The sequence below is a fragment of the Pithys albifrons genome, chromosome 15, assembly GCF_047495875.1.
Source record: "Pithys albifrons albifrons isolate INPA30051 chromosome 15, PitAlb_v1, whole genome shotgun sequence".
Taxonomy (NCBI): domain Eukaryota; kingdom Metazoa; phylum Chordata; class Aves; order Passeriformes; family Thamnophilidae; genus Pithys; species Pithys albifrons.
Genome location: NC_092472.1, coordinates 14611039 through 14633559, shown reverse-complemented (window position 1 = coordinate 14633559; position 22521 = coordinate 14611039). Strand labels below are relative to the sequence as shown.

The following is a 22521-nucleotide window of genomic DNA, read 5'->3' as shown; positions in this document are numbered from 1 at the left end:
GGCCTGGAGCACTGATGGCTCTGGTTATGGCACAGGCCAGTGCTGTCCTGCTCTGTGCCTCCGGCTCTGGAGAAGGCATTGTGATTTCCAGAGGCCATTTTCAGTGCCATGCTGCTGGCTGAGGCTGAGCAGCACCTGGGAAATGGGGGCTGCAGGGAGGTGCTCAAGGTGGAGATGGTGATTTCAGACGGGATCCAGGCTGTGGCACATATCAGCATCTGAGAAAGGAAAGTCTGTGGGGCTGCTGGTGTGGGTGAGCTTTTTGCCTTTCCATGGGTCACTTTATTGTTTGGCTGCAAAGTATCTTTGCTATCAGGCAAAGGGTCTCACTGTGCCTCTCAGGTCCATGTCCTGCTCTGAAGAGGAGCTTTTTTGATACAGACTCCAGTGGGAAAGTCCTCACTCAAGTGTCAAGTGTGACTCAGTGCTTTCCTTCACCATGGATTTCTCTGAGCACTTGGGAACCCCAGACAGCTGAAGCCACCACCGCACTCGGTCTCTTTTCCCTTCTTCACAACAGGGTCCCCAAATGCTCATCACCCTCACACCACTGCCCAGGGACACCACCTTGCCCTTTCCCACACAGAGAACAAGCCCACCTATGACCTGATCGTGCATTTTGAAACCAGCTTGGACAATATGAGAGTTACCTTCAGCTTCCTCCGGGCATTGAACTTCTTCAGACAGTCCACAGTCTCCTGTCTGTGCATGCATGAGGCCACAGTGGCACGGTGCTGGGAGAAGAGAGACCTGGCTCAGAGCAGTGCTGGCAGGAAGAGGCACCCCCAGTCCTGCCCTCACATGCGCACACACGTGTGTGATCTCCCGTGGCCAAGGCACGGGCCAGAGCTGCCTGCAGCAACAGCAGCAGATAAAAGTTTAATGGGTAGTGGGAGATGGAAGCTCTGGAGTCAGCAGGATCTGCTTTGGTGGTGAGGGTGCAGAGAGAACTGGCTGCCCACTGAATTAACCCCTTGACTGACCAGCCACATTTAGCAATGTGTTCAGGGTTTACAAGTGTGAGGCCCCAAGGCTAAGCCCACAGACTCCTGCTGCCTTTAGGAGCTGATTCAGGGTGAGAACCAGCAAGTGGAGCAGTGGGATGAAGTGAAGAGTGGGGGTGGATGGATAAACACGAGACTGTTTCCATCACCTCTGAAGAAAGGCATCCCAGCACAGCATGACACCAAGAAACCAGCCTGTCCCCACCAGGGCTGGGAGAATGTGTATCCCTCCCATCACCAGCTCACCCAGGACATGCTTTTTGCATTTGCAAGCTTTTCTCTGCTGTAAAACCCCAGGGAAAATGCTGCTTGGAAAGCACTGGAAGTAATCGTGCCAGGAAGCCATCTTCCCAGAATGGAGAAGAGAGCTGGCAGCATGTTTGATATCACATGCTCCCCAGTGAGATGTTCCTGCCTTGTGAACCCCCACATCTCTATACCTTCAGCCCCAAACAATGAGTGTCAAACTCACCGATATCCAGGGGTGTTTCAGAGCCTCCGCTGCCGTGATGCGCTTGGACGGGTTTATGGTCAACATCTTGTTAATGAGATCTTTTGCTTCGGGAGTGACTGTGTCCCACTCAGGGGAGGGGAACTGACAAAGCAAAGGGACCAGGATGAGGGATGTCAGGAAGGAAGAAGGAGGAGAAGCCCCTTTACACTTGGGTCGGTTCTCCTGCAGCTTGGGGCACCTTGTTAGCAACTGGAAAGAGCTGCTAGGTGAAAAACTGGGGAGCTGATGTGGAAGAAGAAAGTTGGAAGGCCCAGGACAAGACCTATCCATCATACAAAGTGGCCCTGAAACATGGTAATATGCAACCAGAACAGAGGAAAGAACCTTGCTCCCATATGTCTGAATTTGGCCAGGCTGCTTTTCTAGAGCAGCAGGCTGTAAGGCAGGGACAGCAGGAGAAAGGGTGCACTATGAAAAGGGGAAACAAGACAAACCCACTCACATCATAAGCCCCAGCCTTGATCTGCTGGTAGAGTCGGTGCTGGTCTTCATCCCAAAAGGGTGGGTACCCAACCAGCAGGATGTAGAGGATAACACCTGTCCAGGAAAGGAGAGGGAATCAGTGGAAGAGACTTCATGGCTGGAGGTAGGAGCAGACCTTGCGTGGGAATTGGTCCAACTCAAGCAGAGAAACAGAAATTAGAGAAACATGAGGATTTGTTCACTGATTAAAGAGCAAAAGACTTGTCAGTGGGTCCATCTCAGTGCTGAGTGTCTCAGCACTTGGGGAAATTCAAGGCTCTGGTAGCCTCCATGTAGATTCTCAAGTGGGTGCTCTGGCAGGGCTGGACGGTGCCTCCTCCCCATCACAGGTGGATAAAAGCTCCATTACAGCTGCAACTACATGGAGGCATTGCCTGACACTACCAGCACTCCAGGGAAAACAGCTGTCATCTCTCCTGACTGAGAACTTTGGGTACATAGCAAGAAGAATGATCCTTCAAAGAAGGGTGCCTCTGGATTGGGAGAAAGGGTGCTGCTCTGGGGACACCCCAGGGTAATGGGCCGCCTTTAGGGTAAATCCTCCACCCTGACCTCCCCAAGATATGTAGCAACTGCAACTTGGGATGTGCTGGACGAAGAGCCCGCCTCGTACCACCCAGCCCAGCCCAGCCCACTCCTGCATTCCAGTCTGGTCTGACTTACCGCAAGCCCACAGGTCCACCGCTTTCCCATAGGGGTCCTTCCGGAGCACCTCGGGGGAGAGGTATCCCGGGGTGCCAGCGAAACCTGGGACAGACAATCTGTCACACCTCGCCAGCAGGCAGCCACCATCCCCACACAGCTCACCAGCAGCGACTGGTGCCCAGCAAAGCACAGCGACAGTCCTGGCACATCCTGACCCGGTGGAACAAGCACCCTCCTGCCAGACACCTCTGTGACTCCGGGGGGCAGACCAAACTGCTTTCTGCCACAACCAAATTCCAAGATGGTGCATAAGGCTGGAGTGCTCTGATGTGCACCTCCAGCACTTGGAAGAGTCTTCCCCCTCCCTGGTCTGCCCCTGTTGCCGGTTTGTCCATCTCACCAGGACATCTTGGTGACTCACAGAGTCCCTGTGCAGCTGCTTGCCTTTGCCCTGGATCAGTGTTGGGCTGTTTCCAGGGACACAGCTTGAGCCATCAACCTCCTCACCCACTGTGCCTCTTGGGCTGGTTTTGCTGGGATGCTCCCATGACCCAGTGCTCAAGTCCCAGGGATGTGTGTCCCACCTGTGCCCTCCTGATCAAACATGCCAGGGAAAGCTGGAGAAGCCCCATCTCGGGCCAGTCCCACTCACCAAACCATGCTTGCTGGTCCCCCTCCACTTCAATGGCGAGGCCGAAGTCAGCCAGCTTGACGGCGGCACCCTTCAGCTTGGATGCCAGCAGCAGGTTCTCAGGCTGCAGGAGAAGATGGGGGTTGAAGAGGAGTGAAAGCCACACCAGGGGCTCCACTGTTGATGGGCGGGACCTTCCCAGCACAGCACAGAGGAAGGCCAGGGCTCTGGATGTACTTCCCAACTGCTTTGTCCTGCTGTGTGTCCTGGTGTCCCTGGATCCTTAGAGGACCATGGACCTCAAGAACCCCTCTACCTCCTCTCCCTTGTGTCGTTTCACTCTGGAGCTAGTCTTTGCTCTGTGGCTTTCCTGAAGCCTTACACGTGTTCCTCCCTGCTATTTCACCAGCCCTGGAGTACTCTGGGCATTGCTCCACAGGGTTTTGCATCACAGATAGGGCCTCTCACAGGCACTGCCTCTGTAACTCTTACCTTCAGATCCCGGTGAACCACCCCCATCTGGTGGCAGTGCAGCACAGCTTCCAGGATCTGCTGGATGCAGTGGCTGTGGGAGAGACGAGAAAGCTCACACAAGTGGCAGAGTTTTGTCAGACACTTCCATTCTACGGCATTTCACCCCTCTGCCCCACCTCCCCATCACGCTGCTCACCAGCAGCCCCTCAGCACAGCTCAGTGTCTCTCTCCACCAAAAGCCACACATCTGTGGGAAGCAGTTTTAACCCAGTAAGGTCCCACCAGAGCTGCCACACACCCACTGATGCCAAGCAGGAGCATGAGGGCTGCAGCTGAGCCTGTGGGGTTCCCACAGAAGCAACACTGGAGGTGGGGAGCTGGAGACCAACAGTGGAGCCACAATGTCAGCCCAGATTTGGTCTCCAAGCTCAGGCAGAGGAGATAAGCTCTGTGTAACCTTTGCTCCAGCCCTGTTTCCCTGCTCTGCTCTAATGCAGGTGGCTCCTGCTGTGTCTGCTTGCTTTATATCTAGTTCATTACATCCCAGCTCTGTTGCATGTGTGAGACAGGAAGGGAAAAAGACAGAGGCAATGATCACTTTTGCTGCAAAACAGCTTGTGTGCAAGGCAGAAGGTCTTTCTTTACATGTATTTTATTTTATTTGTATGACACTAATCAGTGGATGGACTGTAAGTGGATTCAGTGCAGGCAGCCCATTAAATAAGATTGCTTTCTGCCTAGGAATAAAGGATATTCTCACACAGAGAGGTATTGTGGAGCTTACCACCCTTTTGGACACAATTGCACAGGCTATGCTTAGCCTGGGGGCAACGCCAAGAGGCACATTGATATCTGGAGACTGGAGAGGGACAAATCATGTCCACTCAAAAAAATTAGGATAGTGCTGTCCCCTGGCCGAGCTGCAGTGACCAAAAAGGTGACTGAAATGGCATCCAACCTCCTGCTTCTGCAGCAGGGTACCTGGAAAGCACCAGAGGGAGCGTGGGAGGGAGCTTGAACATATCCTCCCACCCAGCCTGTCTTGATTGCTCCTCTTCAGTGCTTTCAAGTGGCAAATGCCAGAGAAATGCTTGCAGACAGCTGGAATGGACCTCCAAGGGGAAAGGTTGAGAACTGAGGGGTGTCTGTGTTATCAAGGCCTTCACTGGACAGCAGTCTGGTGTTAGGCTTCCTCCCTACCAGGCTGGAGAGCACCAATGCCCCCAGCCCAGGGAGCTCTGACATCCCCAGACTAGGGAATCCCAAAGCCCCCAGTCCAGGGAGCCCCAACAGCCTGCTCCTTTACAGAGAGGTCAGATGTGGGCTACCCCATCATTCCAGGCAAGGAGGATGCTGCTGGCAATGGCTGGGAGCCATCTGATTTGAGGAGGAAACCAGCCCTATGGTAGCACATGCACTTCTTGGCACAGGAGTTGAGTTAAAAAGAGCATTTTTGAAAGTCTTTTTTGCACCACAGTTCTGATTTATGAGTATGTGTTACAGAGTGGCTGTAAAACACCTCCCTTCATGAAAGGAGCTCATGCTGCAGAAAGCCAGACATGTAGGACCCTGGCAGGGAGCAGCTCACAGGAGAAGGGGACATAATCTGTTCCCTCCACAGTCCCACGTGTGTCTGTGCTCACCTGGCATCCGCTTCGCTGTAGTACTCCCTGGCCACAATGTCCTCAAACAGCTCCCCACCAGTGACCCTGCGAGAAAACAGGGGGAGGTGGATTGACTGACAACACACTCAGCCCTCGCAATCCCCCCCAAAATATCACTGCACAGCGGGATAGCCAGGGGTGCAGGACAGGGACCTGCCCTCTGCCCACCTTGGGGGACCCAAGCTTGGTTCAAACCCAGCCTGCAGGAAGGGCTTGGGTGAGGTGGAGGATGTGTCACCATGGGTGGAAGCACCGAGCTGGTGATGGGTTAGGGGGATGGATTGAACCATTACTCACAAGTCAAATATCAGGTAGTGGTGGCCCTCTTCAGAGATGCTGTCATGGAGCCTCACTGCAGCAGAGACAGAAGGGTTATGGGGTATGCCTGGCTCCCACCCCACTCCCCAGGAATGCTTTGCTACGCTTTGGGCCCAAACAGGAGATGGGGAAGGGCACAGAAGGGTTATTCCTCCTTCCTCCTCCTCTTGCTATTGCCCCTGGCTGGGTGGGGGTCCCTGCTCACCAGGGGACCCCAGCCATGGCCATGGGCCAGTGGAGAGAGGCTCAAAGGTCACATCCAAATCAGGGACTGCCCGGGGCTGTGTCTGGCTGAGGTTTCAGGCAGCTGCTGGGCTATCTTGGGCACTGAGCAGGCTGCAGGAATGGGTGTCCCCAGCCCCACCAGGATTAGTGCCTGAGCACAGGGAGAGCTCAGCAGGGTGCTGAGCTGACAACCCTGGCATCCATGGGGCTCTTTTCATTTTCTGCTCATGACCTTCCCTTTCTCCTTGGGAATCTCCACAGGATGTATTTCTCCATCTCCTGGAATCTCACCCCGCTCGTCACACCAAGGGGCACCCTCTCCCCTTGGGCACACCTTGCCAGATACAGCCAGGTACAAATCTGTCACTCTGCAGCTGCGTGCTGGTTATTCAGGCTCAGATCCCTGCCTACAGCTTAGCAGGTAGGTGTACAGCAAGGTGTGCTACAGAAACAGGTAGGCTGGAAACAGCGGCTGGTCCAGTATCCTCTGTCCCCCACCTTGTATTTTGTTTGATTCCCTTGAGGCTGTAAATATTTAACCCTTCTTCCCTCTCTCCTGGTTTCAGCCCAATACATCTTTCAGCATTTTGGAGAATGCTGGGAATCAGGGAGGAGAAAAGAAACATTCAGGTGAGTGAGTTTGTGGGAATTTTTACTTCTAGCCTCTTACTGCAGCTAAATCAGCTGAGCTCTATATGGAAACATCCTCTAGACTCAGTCTGAGCCAGAAGAGATAACAACCCCAACCGAGCACAGACACTGCACTGCATTGTTCTTATCCTGCAGGCCAGCAAACAACACTTTGCTGGTCCTTCTCCTGTCTCCAAGTTCCATGGGCAGATCCAGCGGCTGCCAAGAGCACATTGCCAGCATTGGCACCTCACCCAGCCAGGGCACAGAGTTCCAATGAGCCGAGTAACATCTTTCCTATCGGTCTCTCTTGTGGTTTTGACTACTGACACACCTTTCTCATCTTACTTCTCAGTCATCCTTCCCCACTGCTGGCCTCTGCAGACATTCCCTGTGCTCCAACATCTGTCTGCTCTGTTTTTCTCTGACACAATCCCAGCTTTTCTGCCTTCCTCTGCTGGAAGAAGTGAATTTCCTCCTGTTTCATCTCACCTGGGAGGGATTTGGGGGTATCGTGCCTGGGATCCCACAAAAGCCAAAGTGTTCTCAGGGGGATTCTGTGAGTTTGGTGTGGATAGGACCAGCATAACCAGAAACAGATGGTCCAGATACATTCCTTGCTTGGGGGAGTCCCAAAGCCTGTGGCTGCCAGGAGCTAAGAAGGTATAAGAAGGAGCAGCTGCTCTAAATATAGCCTGATCCTACAAGTATCTGTTACTGACCATAGTCAGAGAGCGCCGTGCTGGCCAAACCACTCCAGCTCAGTGCTGGCAGCCAAGGCAGGAGCAGAACACAGCTTTGGGACTGAGAGTCAGCAGACAACAGGTACCTGGAGTTAAAACCACAGGGCTGCATGCAGCCAAAGTTTTCTCAACAAAGCAAGACTTGCCTGAATGGAAACAACTTTGGGAAACCATAGCTCTCCCTAATACATCACCCAGTACTGTGGACGTACTGCTGGATCCTGGGGACCTGCACCTGCCCTCAACTGCCTGTGCATGGCTTTCCATGCGAGGTTTTCCAGCAGGCACAGTGCAGAGCACAGGTTGGCTCCTCCAGGAACTGCAGCATGGCTTTGCTGTGGGAAATGGAGAGGACACCATGCATTCCCATGGGAGATGGAAGGACCCCCACCTCACTGCAGGGTACAAGGATGAAGACAGCAACTAGGGTGCTTCTCCCAGTGAGGGCTGGAGAGGGTTGCTCTGCCTCATCTCAGCAGCCGTGCCTCCTCGTCCTCACACCAGGCTGCTCTGCAGCGGCACAGCTCGTTCCAGCTCCTGGGTGGGTAATGAGACGCCTTTGCTGTGCGGAAGGGGAGCTGCGAGCCCAAGTTTCCAGGCAGCAGGAGCAGTGGAGGGGCGTGAAGGGAAAGAGGGTGTAGGGTGGGGGGTGGAGAGGAGCCTCCTGAGTATAAATAGCAGCAGATTGGGCTTGTTAGTATCTCATGCTGTTAACCCTTTCCAGCCCTTGCAGTAGGGATGCTCTGAGTCTGCCAAGTCATGGCCAAACAGCAAAGGGGTAGTGCAAGGGTGGGGGACAAGGCACAGTGAGTGGTGAGGTGTTTTTGTCTTTGGAAGCCTCGCCAGCTCCACAGGCAGGTGATGGAGAGAGAAGAGAGAAAGACAGCCATAGGGAGACCTCCAGCTGCACAGCCCAGCTAACATCCTGCAGGTCTCATGGGGTGAGCTCCTCAGGTTTTAGTACTTCTTGCTACTCATTCATTTGCAGTGTGTTTCCTTCATGTCTCGGCAATCCCTGCATATATTTTGGTCCAAAGAGGGTGCTGGACTCCCCGGTGGGACCCCTGCAGGGCAGCTCCGGGTGCTGCTGGAGTAGAGGCTGGAGAATTCTGAGGGGTCCGGCACCCCAGCAATGCAGGGGAGACCTGCCATGCAGTTGTGTGCCGAGACAGATGGAAGCTGACAGTCCTTTTTCAAACTGAAATATTTATGGGACAGGAGCCACATGGTCGGTCCCAGTGGCCCTGGATCTAGCTCCCTGGATCTTCTGCAGCAGCTCCTGGGGAAGGATGGATCCAGGTCACCGGAGCAGTGAGGGGGCCAGGGAAAAGCTGAGCCGCAGGGGAACCCTCCCAGCTCCTGACTGTGGGTTGAGGGCTGCAGAAACCACCAAATGCTTTCCCCAAAGCTGCAGGATCTCACTGGGTTCGGCACATCCAGGGGTGCAGCAGACGAAAGACGGAGTTCATCCAGACTATCTGCAGGGACCGAGAGCCTCCATCGGCATCGCTCTCAGGGATGGAGTTTGGGATTTTTTTTTTACTGCAGTTTTTTCCCCTCCCCTCTCTCTCTCCTTCTGGCCTATTTTTGTCTTTTGCAGGGGCTCAGGAGTTTTCCTGAAACAGCTTTTCCGAAGGAGGCTACTCTCAGATGGACGGTCGGTGGGAAAGTCTTCGCTTCCCCCCGCCATCGCTCCTCCCACACGCCCCGCGCTGCTGCTGCTGCTCCGAGCTGCAGCCGCTTTTTGGAGCATGCAGAGGAATACGGCACCCGAGCCGGGGAGAGCAGTAAAAATAGCCCTTTGCAGCCTCCTGGGGCTCCGCTTCTCCCTGAGGGAGCTATGGCCAAGTGGGTTAGTCAGGACCTACTTCGATCTCCCCATGCCTGGTGGGGGCCCATGACCCTGTTTGAAGATGGTGCTGCCCACGAGGAAGAGGAAGGATGGCTTTGTGGATCAACAGGGCAGGCTGCCACCGAGCCCCTCTCCTTCTCTGGGGTGGTGGCTGGAGCACGAGAGTAGCACAAACCCTCCATGCTGCTGCAGGCAGGGCTGGATTATTGATGGGGACTGCCTAGACCTGGCTGGGACATGGAAGGGCAAGTGGAACCAGGCACAGAGCACCAGCAATAGGGGGCTGCAGGGTGTGCTTACCGATGTTGGGGTGCTTCAGGAGGCGGCAGATCCGGGCTTCTCGTTCCAGCTTCTGGTGATCTGAAAGAGGCAACGGCCCTAAATTAGGATCTGAGGAAGGGACTCAACTGCTCAGCTCCTGCAGGGCTCTCAGAGGAGCTGCCAGCACAGGAAATCTGGGGGTACAGAGCAGCTGGCAAAGATAAAACCCATCTTTTTTTTCTTTTTTGGCTAAAGAATAATGGATTTTGGGACATGTTCAGCATCAAGGCCTGATGGGCAGTATTCCAGCACAGACACAGTCCCTAGCCAAACCCCTAGGCACTGATGGCATGGGCAGTCCTGGGCTTGGGATGATCCCTTGCCCTCTCCCTTCTCTTAGCTGAACAATCTGTGATCAGCTCCTGAATATCCTGGATTTGCTTGAGTTATCCCTGCCAGCAGCACTGTTCCATTTTCTCCTATTTATCAAAGCACAGGTAATCCAAAGGGACATTTTTGCCCCTTTGTGGTACAATTTGAGCAGTTGAGATAAAATTGACCAGTGAGAGGTGTCAGGGCTTCACTTCACACCACCAGCACAAACCATTCCACATCAGGACTTTGCTCTTCTACACTGCAAAACCCTGGTTTTAAAAATGTGCTTTGCTCTGGTGCCTGTCTGCAAACAGGCAGCATAGGTCCCACTTGCTGGCTTTTGGCTTGGCAATGTGAGACAATGGAGCTCTGGGTGAAGCAAAAAATAAGCTGAGCCAAAAAATCATCCACCCTGGGGCAGCTCAGAGTGAATCTGTAAATCATTTTGTTTCTTTCTTCCTCTGCACTTCTTTCCCAGCTCACACCTGACCCAGCCACCCTGCATGGAGGTGCCTGTCTGGAGGAATTTCGTGCTAGCAGGAACTCAACAGTCAGGACAAGTGAGAATATAATTAGGGTTGCTTGTCTCTCAGTGCTATCACTGCTCCCTTGCAGGTTCACACCCTGCAGTCTCGCTCTGCGTCAAACCAACCTGGGTGTCTCCAACCGCTGAGACGTGAACATGACCCAGCCCCTTCTCTGATGGGCTGGGGTCTTCCCCAGGGCTCAGTATCTCCATCCAGTAGGGGAGTCACTCCAGGGCTTGGGGTGAATTTTGCAACCTGTGCTGGAGTCTATGAGCTGAAGGCTAGGACAGCCCTGGTGACCTCGTTCAGCTCCCTAATGGGCATAAACTTCCTAGGATGGGATGATGGAGTGACAGGGAGTGGTTGGGGTTTAGGCTGTTGCTTTTCACAACTGAAGTCCATTGTACAGTTGATGACAGGGATGGGCTGGAGAGACAGTGAGGCAAGCATTTCTCTGGGAAAGTGAACCATGACTGCAGCCCCCTTCCTATTCCACAAGCCCAGCTCCTGCCTGCACCTAAACTCTCATTTTTCCTCCCAGACTTCCACTTTCTCTCCTGTTGCCCCTCTGTATCAGCAGCCAGGAGGATGTCTGAAGAAACAGACCATGACTAGGGATGTTTTGTAGCTTCTTTCACTTTTCCCCATTCATCTCTGCCTTCCTTCCCTTTGTATGTGACACAGCCAGTGGCACATTCCCATGGACAGTGACTCCTCATGCCCCTTTGGGGCTTGTCCCAGTCTGGTGAAGCACCATCCCACATGCCAACACTGCAGATATGAGGGGTTCCAGGCTGTTAGCCAAAGTTGATAGTGATTTCATCTGGCAGAGCAGGGAAAATTGCCCCAGCCCAGTCTCCCTGGTGGGCAGACAGACCGAGCCACTGCAGGGACAAACCCTAGGAGTGGGTGGAGAGGGGCAAAGTGCCTAAGAAGGCAAGTGGAGGCAGGAGAGAGCAGAGGGAGCGTGGCTCAATCTGCTGCTCCAGGCAGTCCTGAAAAGCAGGAGGCGTTTGCTGCCCACCCTGCTGCCAGCTGGGTACATGGGCAGGAGCCAAGGGCTGAGCCCAGCATTGCACACCCTGCCTGGAGCCCAGTCTTCAGCCTTGTAGGAAAAGAATGGCCTACATCCCTGAGCAGGGACAGGGGTCAGTGTTGGGGAAGCTGGGGAAGCTCAGTGTTGGCGCTGTGATGCTTTGGCAGAACAGTGGGAGAGCGATTGCAACATGCTGGTTTAATTCCAGGTCAGAAAGGAGCTTGTCACCATTTTCTGCATTTCATTTTTTCCTTCAGAGGTTAGCAGTGTCATCAGGGAGAGTCACTGAGGGAGGTTAATTAAACTCTCCTGGCAGGGTGCTTGCTCCTGGCACCCATCCTGCACTCCTGACAGCCAGGGAGGAGCTGGAGTGGGGACATGGCATCTGCTGCCCCACTCTCTCCATCCTCCTCATCATAGCTCCCCTGCCAGGTCCCTGGTGGCAAAGGGGACCCTGCCCTGGGGCAAGGGCTGGCTGATGCTTTTCTTTGGTGGCTCAGCTCAGTCTCACTTCAAGGAGCATCCAGGATAGACCTCCCAGGACAGACCCGCCAGCAGTAACCAACCAACCAACCTTCTCTACTGGAGTGATTAACCAGATGACAGGGAGGGATGAGGGTCCATCTCAAGGTAGAAATGAAGTCAAACCCCCACTTAAAAGGACATTTCCATTTCACTGGTGTGGGTACATGCGTAAGAAAACCTGCACCTTCAAGAGTGGGGGTGTAGGGTCAATGCGGGCCCTCTCAGAAGGTGATGCTGCCAAAATAACTGTGCTACCCAGCATTCAAAAGTGGCAGTGGTCTGACTTGCTGCAAGGCTGTAACCATCTTTTTGCTGCATTGTCGTGTGCAGGGTGGTGGTGGATCTCAGGAACAGAAATGGGGTCCTATGGGACAAATTCTCCACTCTGTAAGCACTGTTTGCCTCTCGTTTCCTCAGAAACATCCCCAGTGCCTACCTCGAGCAGAGAGCTTCTTGGTGTTGATGATCTTGGCTGCATACTCTTGTCCTGCCAACACCTTCACGCATCTCCGGACAATGGAGAAAGCACCCCTGGGAAGAGAAGAAGCCAGAGGGAGGGGTGAAGGGTGTGGTGTGGGCAAGGGGGGCATAGCTCAGCCCTGATATAGCTGTGGGGCAAGGGGCAGCCACAGGCATGGGAATGAGAATGGGGATGAGAATGGGGATGTGGATGGTGGCTGGGGAAGGGAATTGGAGAAAACATGGAGGGATCTCAGCCAGCTTTGCTGCACCACTGCAGGAATGATGGGTGCAGGCATGTGCAGACCTAGGGATGAATGTAGGATTCTTCCCTTCATGCTTCTCTGGGACACCCCAGGCATTGTGTACCTTTACTCCTCTTCATCCCAGTTCTGCCCTACTTGTCCCCAGGAGAGACGGGGAAGTGATTTACTGGGGGTCACTATAATGACTGCAGCTTCCACAGAGCTCTTGGCCACTTCACTTCAGTCTCTGTAGCTCTGCCTACTCTAGACCTTGCAATCAGAGCAGCTCTTGGCACCGTGAATGGTGCCAGGTCCCCTCAGCTGCAAGACTGCCACCTGGGCAGGGACAGCCCAGGGAACCCTGTGAGCAAGAACTGCTGGAGTCAAGCTGGATGTGGACTGATGCTGCTGTGCCTTGCACATGCATAAGCCAAGGAGCAAAGCTCTCCTGGGGCCTGGCAGGCAAACAAGCATGGGTGCTTGGGACACTCCAAAGACTCCCCTCTGCCCTTGTACCCCATATCCTGAGCCCTACCAGCTCATGGCACTGCCAGTGCCAGTATGATGCTGGGAGCTGCAGCACTGCACACACACACATGCACATGCGCACGCACGCTCCAGCCATGCTGAGCACAACCTTTGTGCCAGGTTCCCTTCCCTGCCAAACCTTTCCAATCGCTCAAATAACAACTATCAAAAGCAATCCCACCTCCTGCCCCACCTTTGCCCTGCTCCCCGTCACCCCGTTCCAGCTCCCTGCCGAGGAATAAAAGGCCACAGGCTGGCAAGCAGTGGCAGATAATTGATTTTACCGGTGGGGGTGGGTGGAGACAGGCAATTTGGGTTTGAATGTGATCTTTAGGAGAGCAGGTGAGCAGCAGGTGCGGGGGGATGGGGATGGAGCCCCAGCAGAGCTGGCAGCCCACGCGCCCAGCACCGCCACGCAGTGCATTGCTCATGGCACGTGCTGGGCAGGAGTTGGGAGAACAGCATCCCGGTGCTTCCCGGCTTCCCTGTCCTGATGTTTAATCCTCTGCTGGAAGAGCGGAGCTGCTAACTTTGCTGAATCCTTATGGGGGAGGGAATTAATTGGAAAGGGGAGGCAAAATGCCTCATATCCAGCTTGCCAAAGGTGGAGAGATCAGAGCCATCGGCAGTCCTGCAGTGCTGCTATCCCCATCCTGCTGAGAACCCCACATTGTGTGGGGTTTGTGGGCTCCCCTGGATCACTAGGACTCATCTCTATTTTTTTTCTTAAATACATGTGTGATGCTTTTGCAGCAACAGGAGAGTCTGCAGCAGAGTGCAGCAAGCAGGGATGCCCCACTTGCCCAGCTGGGGATTTCTACCCCAGTCACACAGTTTCACTGCAGAACCCAGCATGATGTTGGAGGGATGTAGATGCCTCAGATCCACTGGAGGCTGGGGATCCCCAGCCACTCCTGGCTCCAGTGCCCACAGCCACTTGCTCATCTATTTATTCAAACTGAACAGCGAGAAAGGGGGAGCCATGAGAAGTGGGATGTAGCAGCTGTGATGGGAGAGCACAATGTTTCACACCCCTGGTTGCATTCCCGGCTTTTGTCTCCTCCAGAGCTTCCTAACAGAAACCCAACGTCTATTTGTGGTCAAGAAAGCACAAGAAAGACCCTGTGAGCCTGAAGGGTGGGTGGAAGGCTGGAAGTAGGTGTAGGACATCCAGAGGTACAGTACTTTTGCTGGAGCCCCATCCTAGTTCCAGTCAGACCCTTCAGTGGGTCTGCACCCCATGTTGGGTGTTTGACCTCCAGCCAGGCTTTACTCTCTATGCCAGGCTGCTGTTTTGCTTCTCAGCCCCATGTTGGCTTTCAAGTCTAGGGGAAAAAATCCCCCCTTTGCTTCATCTAAATCCAGCATCTCCTTCCCAGTGAAGACAGGCATCCCCTTCTGCAACAGGAGCTCACAAGGCTGTGTGGGCAGTGCTGGGGATGCCAGGCAGGGAGCTCAGCTCCATCTTGGTGCAAGAAACCTCTCTGGACGGAAGGAATCATGTCCTGTTCCCTGGCCATGGGCAGCAGCGTGTGTCCCTTCTCTCCCAGGTGAATGGGTCTTTGGATGGAGAACACCACAACTCAAAGGGCACCTGGGTCCCCATCTCTGCCTGGCTCAGATGTGACGATATGACCCAGTTCGAGCACGGAATGAGTACATCACCTGCAGGACCAAGGGCACAGACCGTGTCCTTGCCCCCCACAGTCTGCCAGCACAGGGCAATGCTGGACACACAACCCAACAGCCAGTCCTGTCTCTGCAGCCTTGAGCCCTGGCACTGCTGAGTCCAGCCCTACAGCCTCTGTCCCATGGTCCCCTGGCCAGGCATGACCCCCATGCCTTGTCCCCATGGCCTCCCCATCCCTCAGCCCAAGCAGTGTCTTTGCCACCGGAATGCTTGGCTTCTCCCTTTTTCACACCTTCCCTGCCAGCGCCCGGCTGTGCTGCTGCCGCCCTCCCTCTCTTCAACACCTCCTCCTCCTCCGAGGCATTTTATCTCCTTTCTAGAGAGAAGAGTGTGGGTTGGGGATTTTTTGTTCCTCCATTTTTTTTTCCCTTTTCTAATAAGCCCCCTCTCCTGCAGCTCTGGGAGCGGAGGGGCTGATCGTAAGGCTCAGCACGATAATTGTCTCCATCCTCTCCCTGAACCTGCTGTGGGGGCGGATTTGGAGGCGCCGATGGAGCTGCACTTCATGTTTGTCCTACTCCAGGGGGCCGTGGGCAGGATCTGTCCCCCGCCGCTGTCCGCCGCCCTCTGCAAGGGCGGGGGATCGGAGCAGCCCTTCACTTGCTGTGATTTGCGGGGGCTGCTGCTGGAGCAGGTTTTCCCCAGCCTCGTGTCCCCCACTTGGAACAGATGCACTCCCATGCCTGGGAGGTGCAGGGATGTGCTAAGGGCTTGTGCTCTGCGGGGCAAACTTTGCAGACCCCATCCCCATCTCTGCCTGCCCCCAAAGCCGCATCATGGTGCTACCATTAGGTGTGTGGCATCTCAACCCCCACCTGCCTGGGCGTCTGGATGGGTTGACAGCTGAGAAGATGGCAAAGGAACAGGGTGGGTGCAGCAGCCTGGCACCCACCACCTCCACTCCTGCCACACAGTGTCCCCCTCAACACCCCGCCCCAGTTCCTTGGGGACAGCAAACTCAAGATAGACCCTTTCTGCTCTGAATCTGTTTTCTATCAGGGTCTGGTGGGGGTAGAGCCTTTCTGCCCACCCCTAGCAGGGCACCCCCACCCCAGCCAGCACCGGGAACATCTCTCCGGAGGAGGAACACCACTTCACACGGCGAGCGGCTGCCGCAGCAGAGCAGAGGTGCGGCACTTTGTCCTGATTTCCCTCTCTAAGCCCATGAAGCAGAAATTTCCCCATGGGAAACCACTGATTTTTGAATGTGCCAGGATGTGCTGGAAACCATCCCAGTGGAAAATCCCCAGCCAGCCCCACAGCACCTTGGCTAACCTGGTGAACCCCCTAACTCGGGAACACACCTCAGTGTTGTGGTGGTACCTTCTTCCTTGAGTGGATGGGAAAGCTGTGGGATGCTCCAAGCTGGAGATGATGCTCCTGGGGGTGGGGTGGCCAGGTGCAATCCTCCCAGGGGCTGGTAAGCTGCTGCACCAGCTTTTGCTCCCTTATTTGTGAATGCATTAAAATGTGTCTGTCCAGGTGGTTTTACACCACGGTGCTGGGCAATGCAGGCAGACCTGGGTGCTCAGCTCTTGTTGTCAGCACCCATCCAGCAAAGTGTCGCATCCCAGACACCTTCAAGAGCTCTCCCAGCTCTCTCCCAGCGCTGCTGGCGCGCGAACTCCTGTCCACATCCCTGCAGCCACCTCTGCCCAGCTAGGGCCCCGCAGCCTCACCACAGGCACCCAGTGGCCACTGCCTGCCCTGCCCACCCCCTGCCACCACCACAGAGCCTCAGAGCCCAGTAAAGCCAAGAAAACTCTGGAGAAAGCAGGTACCACATCCCACCTTGCGACCATGTCCCTGGTTGGTGCCCATCCTCCTGCTGTCCCCACCAAAAGGACCCACTCCCCAAACCACTGCTCCCCACCAGCCCCTCGCAACCATCCTGGCACCATGGGAATAGATGTGAGTATTCTGGGATGAGGGGGTTCACCCGCCTCCACAGAGCTGCACTTTGTAACAGCACCCTGATGCTGCGGTTTGGCTGGGGAATGTGAACAGCCTTCAGCCCAGCACAGAGTCCTCCCTGTCTCAACCTCTCCATTTCTCCATCTCTGCCCTCTCCTCTCTCCTTCACTCATGCTTTAAATGCCCACACGTGTGTGAGCACACATTTAGGCACAGGCTGTCCTGTGCCCAGGTGACGCAGGGCTCAAGGGTTGGAGCATGTCCCTATGCCTATGGATGGACATAGCTTCCCATCTGGAGCACAGGCACCAGCTGCCCAGCACAGGCACCCAGAGCCTGCCACCATGCTGCCAGCCACTCCAAAGGGAGGGCAGCCACATGCCCCAGATTCACACAGCAGCTCAGAAAAAAAGGCAAAGAAACCAAAACAGAGGCACATGCCCTCTCACTCCTGTGCCCGTTTTGCAGTCATGCATTGGGTGAGACGTAGAGCATCCCTCTGCACAGAGGATTTGACATCCCCTGCTCCACCCTGGGGTGCTCAGTGCTCCCCAGGATTGCTCATCATGCACAGGCATTTCTGTTTGCACTCACAGGCGTGCGCGCACACACACACACACACACACACACACATGCACACTGATCCAGGCATATGCAGTGACACCCTGACCTAAGGAGCTGAGCCCTTCCTGACAGAAGAGCAGGGTCAGGCAGGGCTGTGGCTCACCCACTCTGGGACAGGGGCACATCCTGGGTCTGTCCAAGATCTGCCAGGATTCTCTGGGTGCTGCCAGGTAGGCTGGGTCTCCTGCAGGACTAGAAACCCTGGTAAATCCATACAGAGAAATTCCCTGAAGAAATGTAAGGGGCTTCCGCTGCTTTGGCTTTCCTCTTCAGCTGTCCCATCTCTCCTCCTGACTGGGGAACTTCCCGAGGGAACCAGCAGCATCCTTTTGGGGAGCAGCTTTTCCATAAAAGGGGAACTCACCCCCTCCTCAGGCAGCTCCAGAACTCTGGGTGCCCACATCCAAACACCCATCAGCAGCCCCTGAATTCGGGGAGGGACAGAGAGGCAGGTCTGGAGCCGGCAGCCCCCATCCTCACCCGAGTCCCCCTGCCGATCCTCACTGAATTCTCTCCATGCCTGTCCTTTTCCCCATCTCCGGCAGTTTCCAGTACAGCTGAGGGTCTTTCCCAGAGAGGGCACAGACCCACTCCGAGCATCCCAGCCCCATCTCCAACTTACTTGCCCAGTTCCTCAAAGAGCTGGTACTCCTCCGTGAAGCGATTGCAGGTGATGGTGGCCATCCCGAGGGGCTGGAAATGCTCCCTCCCCAGTGCGGAGTTTGGGGCAAGCAGTTCTCCTCTCACTCCCTCCCTCTCCGTGTGCTCCCGGGGCTCTCTTCTCGCCGAGGTAAATAAGGGAATATGTTTGATTGACAAGCCCAGAGATAATGATGAGGGCAATTTGTCTTCTCAGCTTCACAAGCCTTCGTCAGCATCCCCGTCCCCATGGTGACCACCGCTGCCAGAAACGCCCTGTTTCTGTTGCCGGGGTAACTCCTTCCCGAACCTGCCGCCCTCCATAGGGACCAAGGCCCTGCTGGGGACCCAGCCCAGGGGCTGCCTGAGGGTCACCCACCTGCTGCAGAGGGGGGAGATGTCTAAAATACAACTATTAAAGGCAAATTAAAGGATGTGGCAGTGGTAAAATAATTGGGGCAAAAGTTGTTTCCATGGAAACTGTAGTTTCCATGTTGCAGGAGGATGCTGTCACCCTGGCAACAGCTTACCCCACACCCTCTCCAAAAAAAAAAAAAAAAACAACCAAGCCCCGCTGGTACCTGCAGCAGCATTCCTGGTGGTCCTGGGAAGCTACGGGATGGGCACATGCTGCAGCAGGAGGGAGTAGATGGAGCAGAACTGTGTCAGGAGAAGCTAGAGAAATCATGGCAGATCCCCAGGTCCCCACACCATCCCGCCTTCAGCCAGGGGCCCTGGGGGTGCTGGCCCTGATCACACTGCAAGGGAGGACTGGTTGCTTGCTCTCTGCCATTGCTCACTGGCCCTCCCTTGGGCCCTGGGGTTCCCAGGGAGCAGATCCTGAGGATCCTGCACGTAGTGGGGCAAGTGGCTTGGCCTGAAGAACAGTGAGAGAGGAGCAAAAAAGGCTATGTCCTGGGGTGCTGTGTCCACGTGGCACCCAAGCTGGGGCAGGAAGGAGGGGATTTTAGAGTGGGAGTAGGAGGAAGGTCTGGCCCCCTCCTCCTCAGACTTTTTGTTGCTGAGTCGCCTCTGTGTCATGCTTAACCTAAGAAAGCACAAAAAGTGTAATAAAAGTAGAGTTGTGAGGTACAAGACCTCAGGAAAGGGGCTTTCTCCTGAGCCCCCACCAGCACTTACTGAGGACCCAGCACCCTCTCCTCCATCTACACCACCCCTTGCACTTTTCACCTGCTGGCTTTCCCCAGAAGAGCTTTCTACTAAGCTTTTGTCCCATTGCTGGATGACACTGCAGCAGCAGGACCCCCCAGTGCTGGGAGAAGGGGCTCCCTGTGCCAGCTGGAGGCCATTGCCTTTGGCAGCTGAGATGGATTGAGCTCCCTTCCAGGCTGCCATGGAAGGGTTAAAAGGAAAATAAAAGGTTCTAACCAGACAAAAATAGGGAGAAATCTTTGAGAGGGGAGAGAGAAGGAGGAGCAGAGAGGGAGAGAAGAAAGGAGGTGGAAGTGGAGGAGGACAGCAAGTGGCGGAGTGAGGAAGAAGAGGGGGAGGAGGAGAAAGGTCTAATGGCTTTTCCATTAATTGCACCATTACCCACCTTCATCCCTACCTTGCATCCTTGCATCCCTGCATCCAGCCTCCTGCTCCCATCTAGTTCAGCCAGAGGGGACCCTGTGTCCCTGGTGGCAGGACAGGGACCCAATTCCCAGCCATGGACAGGTATAGGGATAGGGCCATAGTCCCCAAGGGTTGATGGCCTCCAGACCTACCCTTACCATGCCCTGGCATGGACAGAACAGACCAGACACCCTCACCTGGGGTGAGGGCGATGCAAGTGTGCCATCTATGCCCTGGGTATATGATGGTCCCCAAAACACATTCCTGCCCCTGCACAACCCCTCCCCATCTTGCTCCTATGCAAAAGGGAGTTTCATTCACCACCCCCAGGGCTCTGTCAGGAGGTGGGGGCTGCTGTGGGAGCCAGTGTGTCCGGATGTTTGTGGGAGTGCTCTCCTCTTCCACCTCTTTGCTGACAGCCCCCAGCACCCACTCAGAGCTGAAGGGCAAGAGGAAGAGTCCCCCACTCCAGAGACCCCATGGATATCTGTGGGCAGCTTTGTGCCCCCCTCCCCATGCCTGCCTGTGCTAACGTTCGTGTACCCGTGGGCTCCGCAATGTGACCTGCCCCCCTCCCTGCATCCACCCCCACGCTGGCACACGTGTTCAACCCCACACGCGTGACTCTGTGTGCTCCCGTAGCTGGGAGAAGGGATCTGTCCTTTCCTTTCCCCCAGGGCCCCCTGCCGCACCCTTGACCCCCACAGCCCAAACCCCTCACCCAGGCAGGGGGTGATGGCAAAGCCCCCTGTAGAGACTCTGCCCACCTCCCCAGGATTCTCCTGCTTGGCAGAGACACGGCGCTCTGGGAAAGTTTTCTCCCTCCCTCCTCTCTATTCAGTTTTTTTTTCCCTTTTCCTCCACATTTTTCCCTCTGAGGGTAAGGAGGTGTCAGACTTCTGGGTGCTGAACATGGTCTGCTTTGCTGATGATGTTTTCCCAAGCAGGAACCACTGCATGGTTCCACTCCTGGGTGCCTGGGAACAATCCAGGGGGAGCAGGACCTCTGAGTGGGACATTCCCACTTTGGGCTGTGGGCTCCCCTGTAGAGGGGAGTAGTCCCAGCCCTCTCCAAGAGGCCTGAGGTTACTTTAAGAATGTCCCTGTTCCCAGCCATCCCAAGATTTGGTCCTGCAGGGCTTTGGGAGCAAAGCTGCTCTCCTGCTGTCGTGCTCGGGTCTGGCCACCTGATGGAGACCTTCATCCCCAGTGCTCCTCTCCATCACTGGGCTGCCTCTGCAAAAATGTGTCCTGCCCTCCCCACCTACAGAGATTTAGTTTCTGCATCCCAGTCTGGAGCTGCTCCAGGTCTGATGCCAAACCTCAAATGCACTGAAAATGGCAGCTCAGGGAGGACCAGTGTGTCCTGGGGGGGCTGCAGCAGGTCCCCCTGCTCCCAGGGGATGGGGCTTGCAGCAGAACCAGTGGGGCTGCAAATGACATATTGCAGAGATTCCAAAATTACTGGGACAGTTTCACATGCAAGCTGGGGTCTGGGGGATGTTCAGTTGCTGTCCTCTGGAAAGCTGAATTTGGTGTTATTTTTAGATAAGATTATAAATACCGTGGTAAGAACTGATTTACATTTAGGGTTGTGTTTGCAAACGTGCCCTGTCCCTGTGGACCCTGGCACTTGCTCCTGCAACCACTGAAAGCTACTTTTGCCTGAGACAGAGTGTCCTCATTGCCACCTTCTCACTGACAGCAGGGTCCATAGGCAAAGACCCTCCTATGGACATGCCCAGGGTACCTGGAGACACCCAGCAGGTGCCATGTGGCTTCCTGAGGCCTTCGTGTGCTGGTTCTGGGCAAGGGAAAACCCCCCAAACCCACATCCTTGGATCCCTGGAAGAAGAAAGGACAAGAGTGCCCTTGGTCCAGAGCACCCTCTCCCCAGCATGAGGTGCTCAGGGTGCTCTGCCACCCTCCCACTGTGGCAGTTTGCTGAGATGTCCATCTGCTGTCCTGCTACTGGGCTTATTGCCTTCCCTGTCTCAGGTGGGATATGCCTATGGGGCTGGAGATGCTCTGAGGTACCTCCAGTTCTGCCTGACCCATCCCATCCTCATTCTCCTTCATCCTATACTCACTCCTATCTCCATCCCATCCCAACTCCATTCCACCCACATCCTCATCCCCATCCTATTGCCCTCCCCAAATCCAGCCCTTCCCATCCCCATCCTCCTCTTATCCTCCTACCCATCTCCAGCCCATTCCCATCCTGCTCCTGCTCCCTCCAGCCAGCATGGTGGAGGCAGCCAGTCCATCCCAACAGGGCCCCACATGCATTCCCTTCCCCATCCCTCTGCAGACTCCCATCCTACACCCAGCTCCTGATGAGGTTTGGAGCACCCTGGGGCTTGCCCAGTGCTTTGAAGGGAGGTTGGGAAGGAGGGGAGTCTCAGGCTGTCTATGCAAACATAGGAGCTCCACCGCCTGAGCATCCCTTCAGCTGCATTAACCCCTCAGCAGCCACAGTGCACACACACTCTCAAGGGACTACAACTGTGTGAAAACATGGGATTTTGGCACATTGCTGCATTTTTCCCCAGACAGACCATTAAAGAGCATTGCTGGGATGAGGAGCTCATGTGGCAGCAGCTGCATGTCCTTTCCCAGCCTGATGTTCAGATACAGCACAGCTGGAATCAGTGGTGAAGGACAACTGCCGTCCTTAGGCTGGAGGCTTTGCACTCTCCAAACACCCAGAGATGCTCCTGCCCACTTCTGCTCTTTGTTTTCAGGGACTAAGATTTTCCTTCAACTGCTTCTTCTTATAAAGACTCAGAATCCAACTTTTTTTAATTAAAATACAGATGACGGCAGATCCACCAGTATGGCCAGACTCCGAACCCGGCATCAGCCCAGCAGATCCAAAACTGGAAAGGAAGCGAGACCAGACGAACCTTCTCATGGGGATATTAGTAAAAGTGAAGG

The 22521-nt window shown here is 55.0% G+C and overlaps 1 protein-coding gene across 3 annotated transcripts in view; it reads right to left on the bottom strand.

Moving 5' to 3' along the window:
- The window catches only part of CAMK2A (calcium/calmodulin dependent protein kinase II alpha), a 31115-nt gene extending 12847 nt beyond the window's left edge, over positions 1 to 18268 (bottom strand). For 2 of the 3 annotated variants that reach the window (XM_071570545.1, XM_071570546.1), the window contains exons 1-11: positions 17990 to 18267; positions 12344 to 12438; positions 9484 to 9543; positions 5713 to 5767; positions 5395 to 5460; positions 3770 to 3842; positions 3299 to 3401; positions 2665 to 2748; positions 1961 to 2055; positions 1477 to 1599; positions 651 to 734 (exon numbers count right to left, since the gene is read on the bottom strand). In XM_071570545.1, the coding sequence (XP_071426646.1) occupies positions 651 to 734; positions 1477 to 1599; positions 1961 to 2055; positions 2665 to 2748; positions 3299 to 3401; positions 3770 to 3842; positions 5395 to 5460; positions 5713 to 5767; positions 9484 to 9543; positions 12344 to 12438; positions 17990 to 18051 (900 nt within the window). In that variant the 5' untranslated portion in view covers positions 18052 to 18267. Of the gene's footprint in view, positions 1 to 650; positions 735 to 1476; positions 1600 to 1960; positions 2056 to 2664; positions 2749 to 3298; positions 3402 to 3769; positions 3843 to 5394; positions 5461 to 5712; positions 5768 to 9483; positions 9544 to 12343; positions 12439 to 17989 lie in introns of all 3 variants that reach the window. The other variant, XM_071570548.1, reaches the window with a different exon arrangement.
- Positions 18269 to 22521: the final 4253 nt, after the last annotated feature.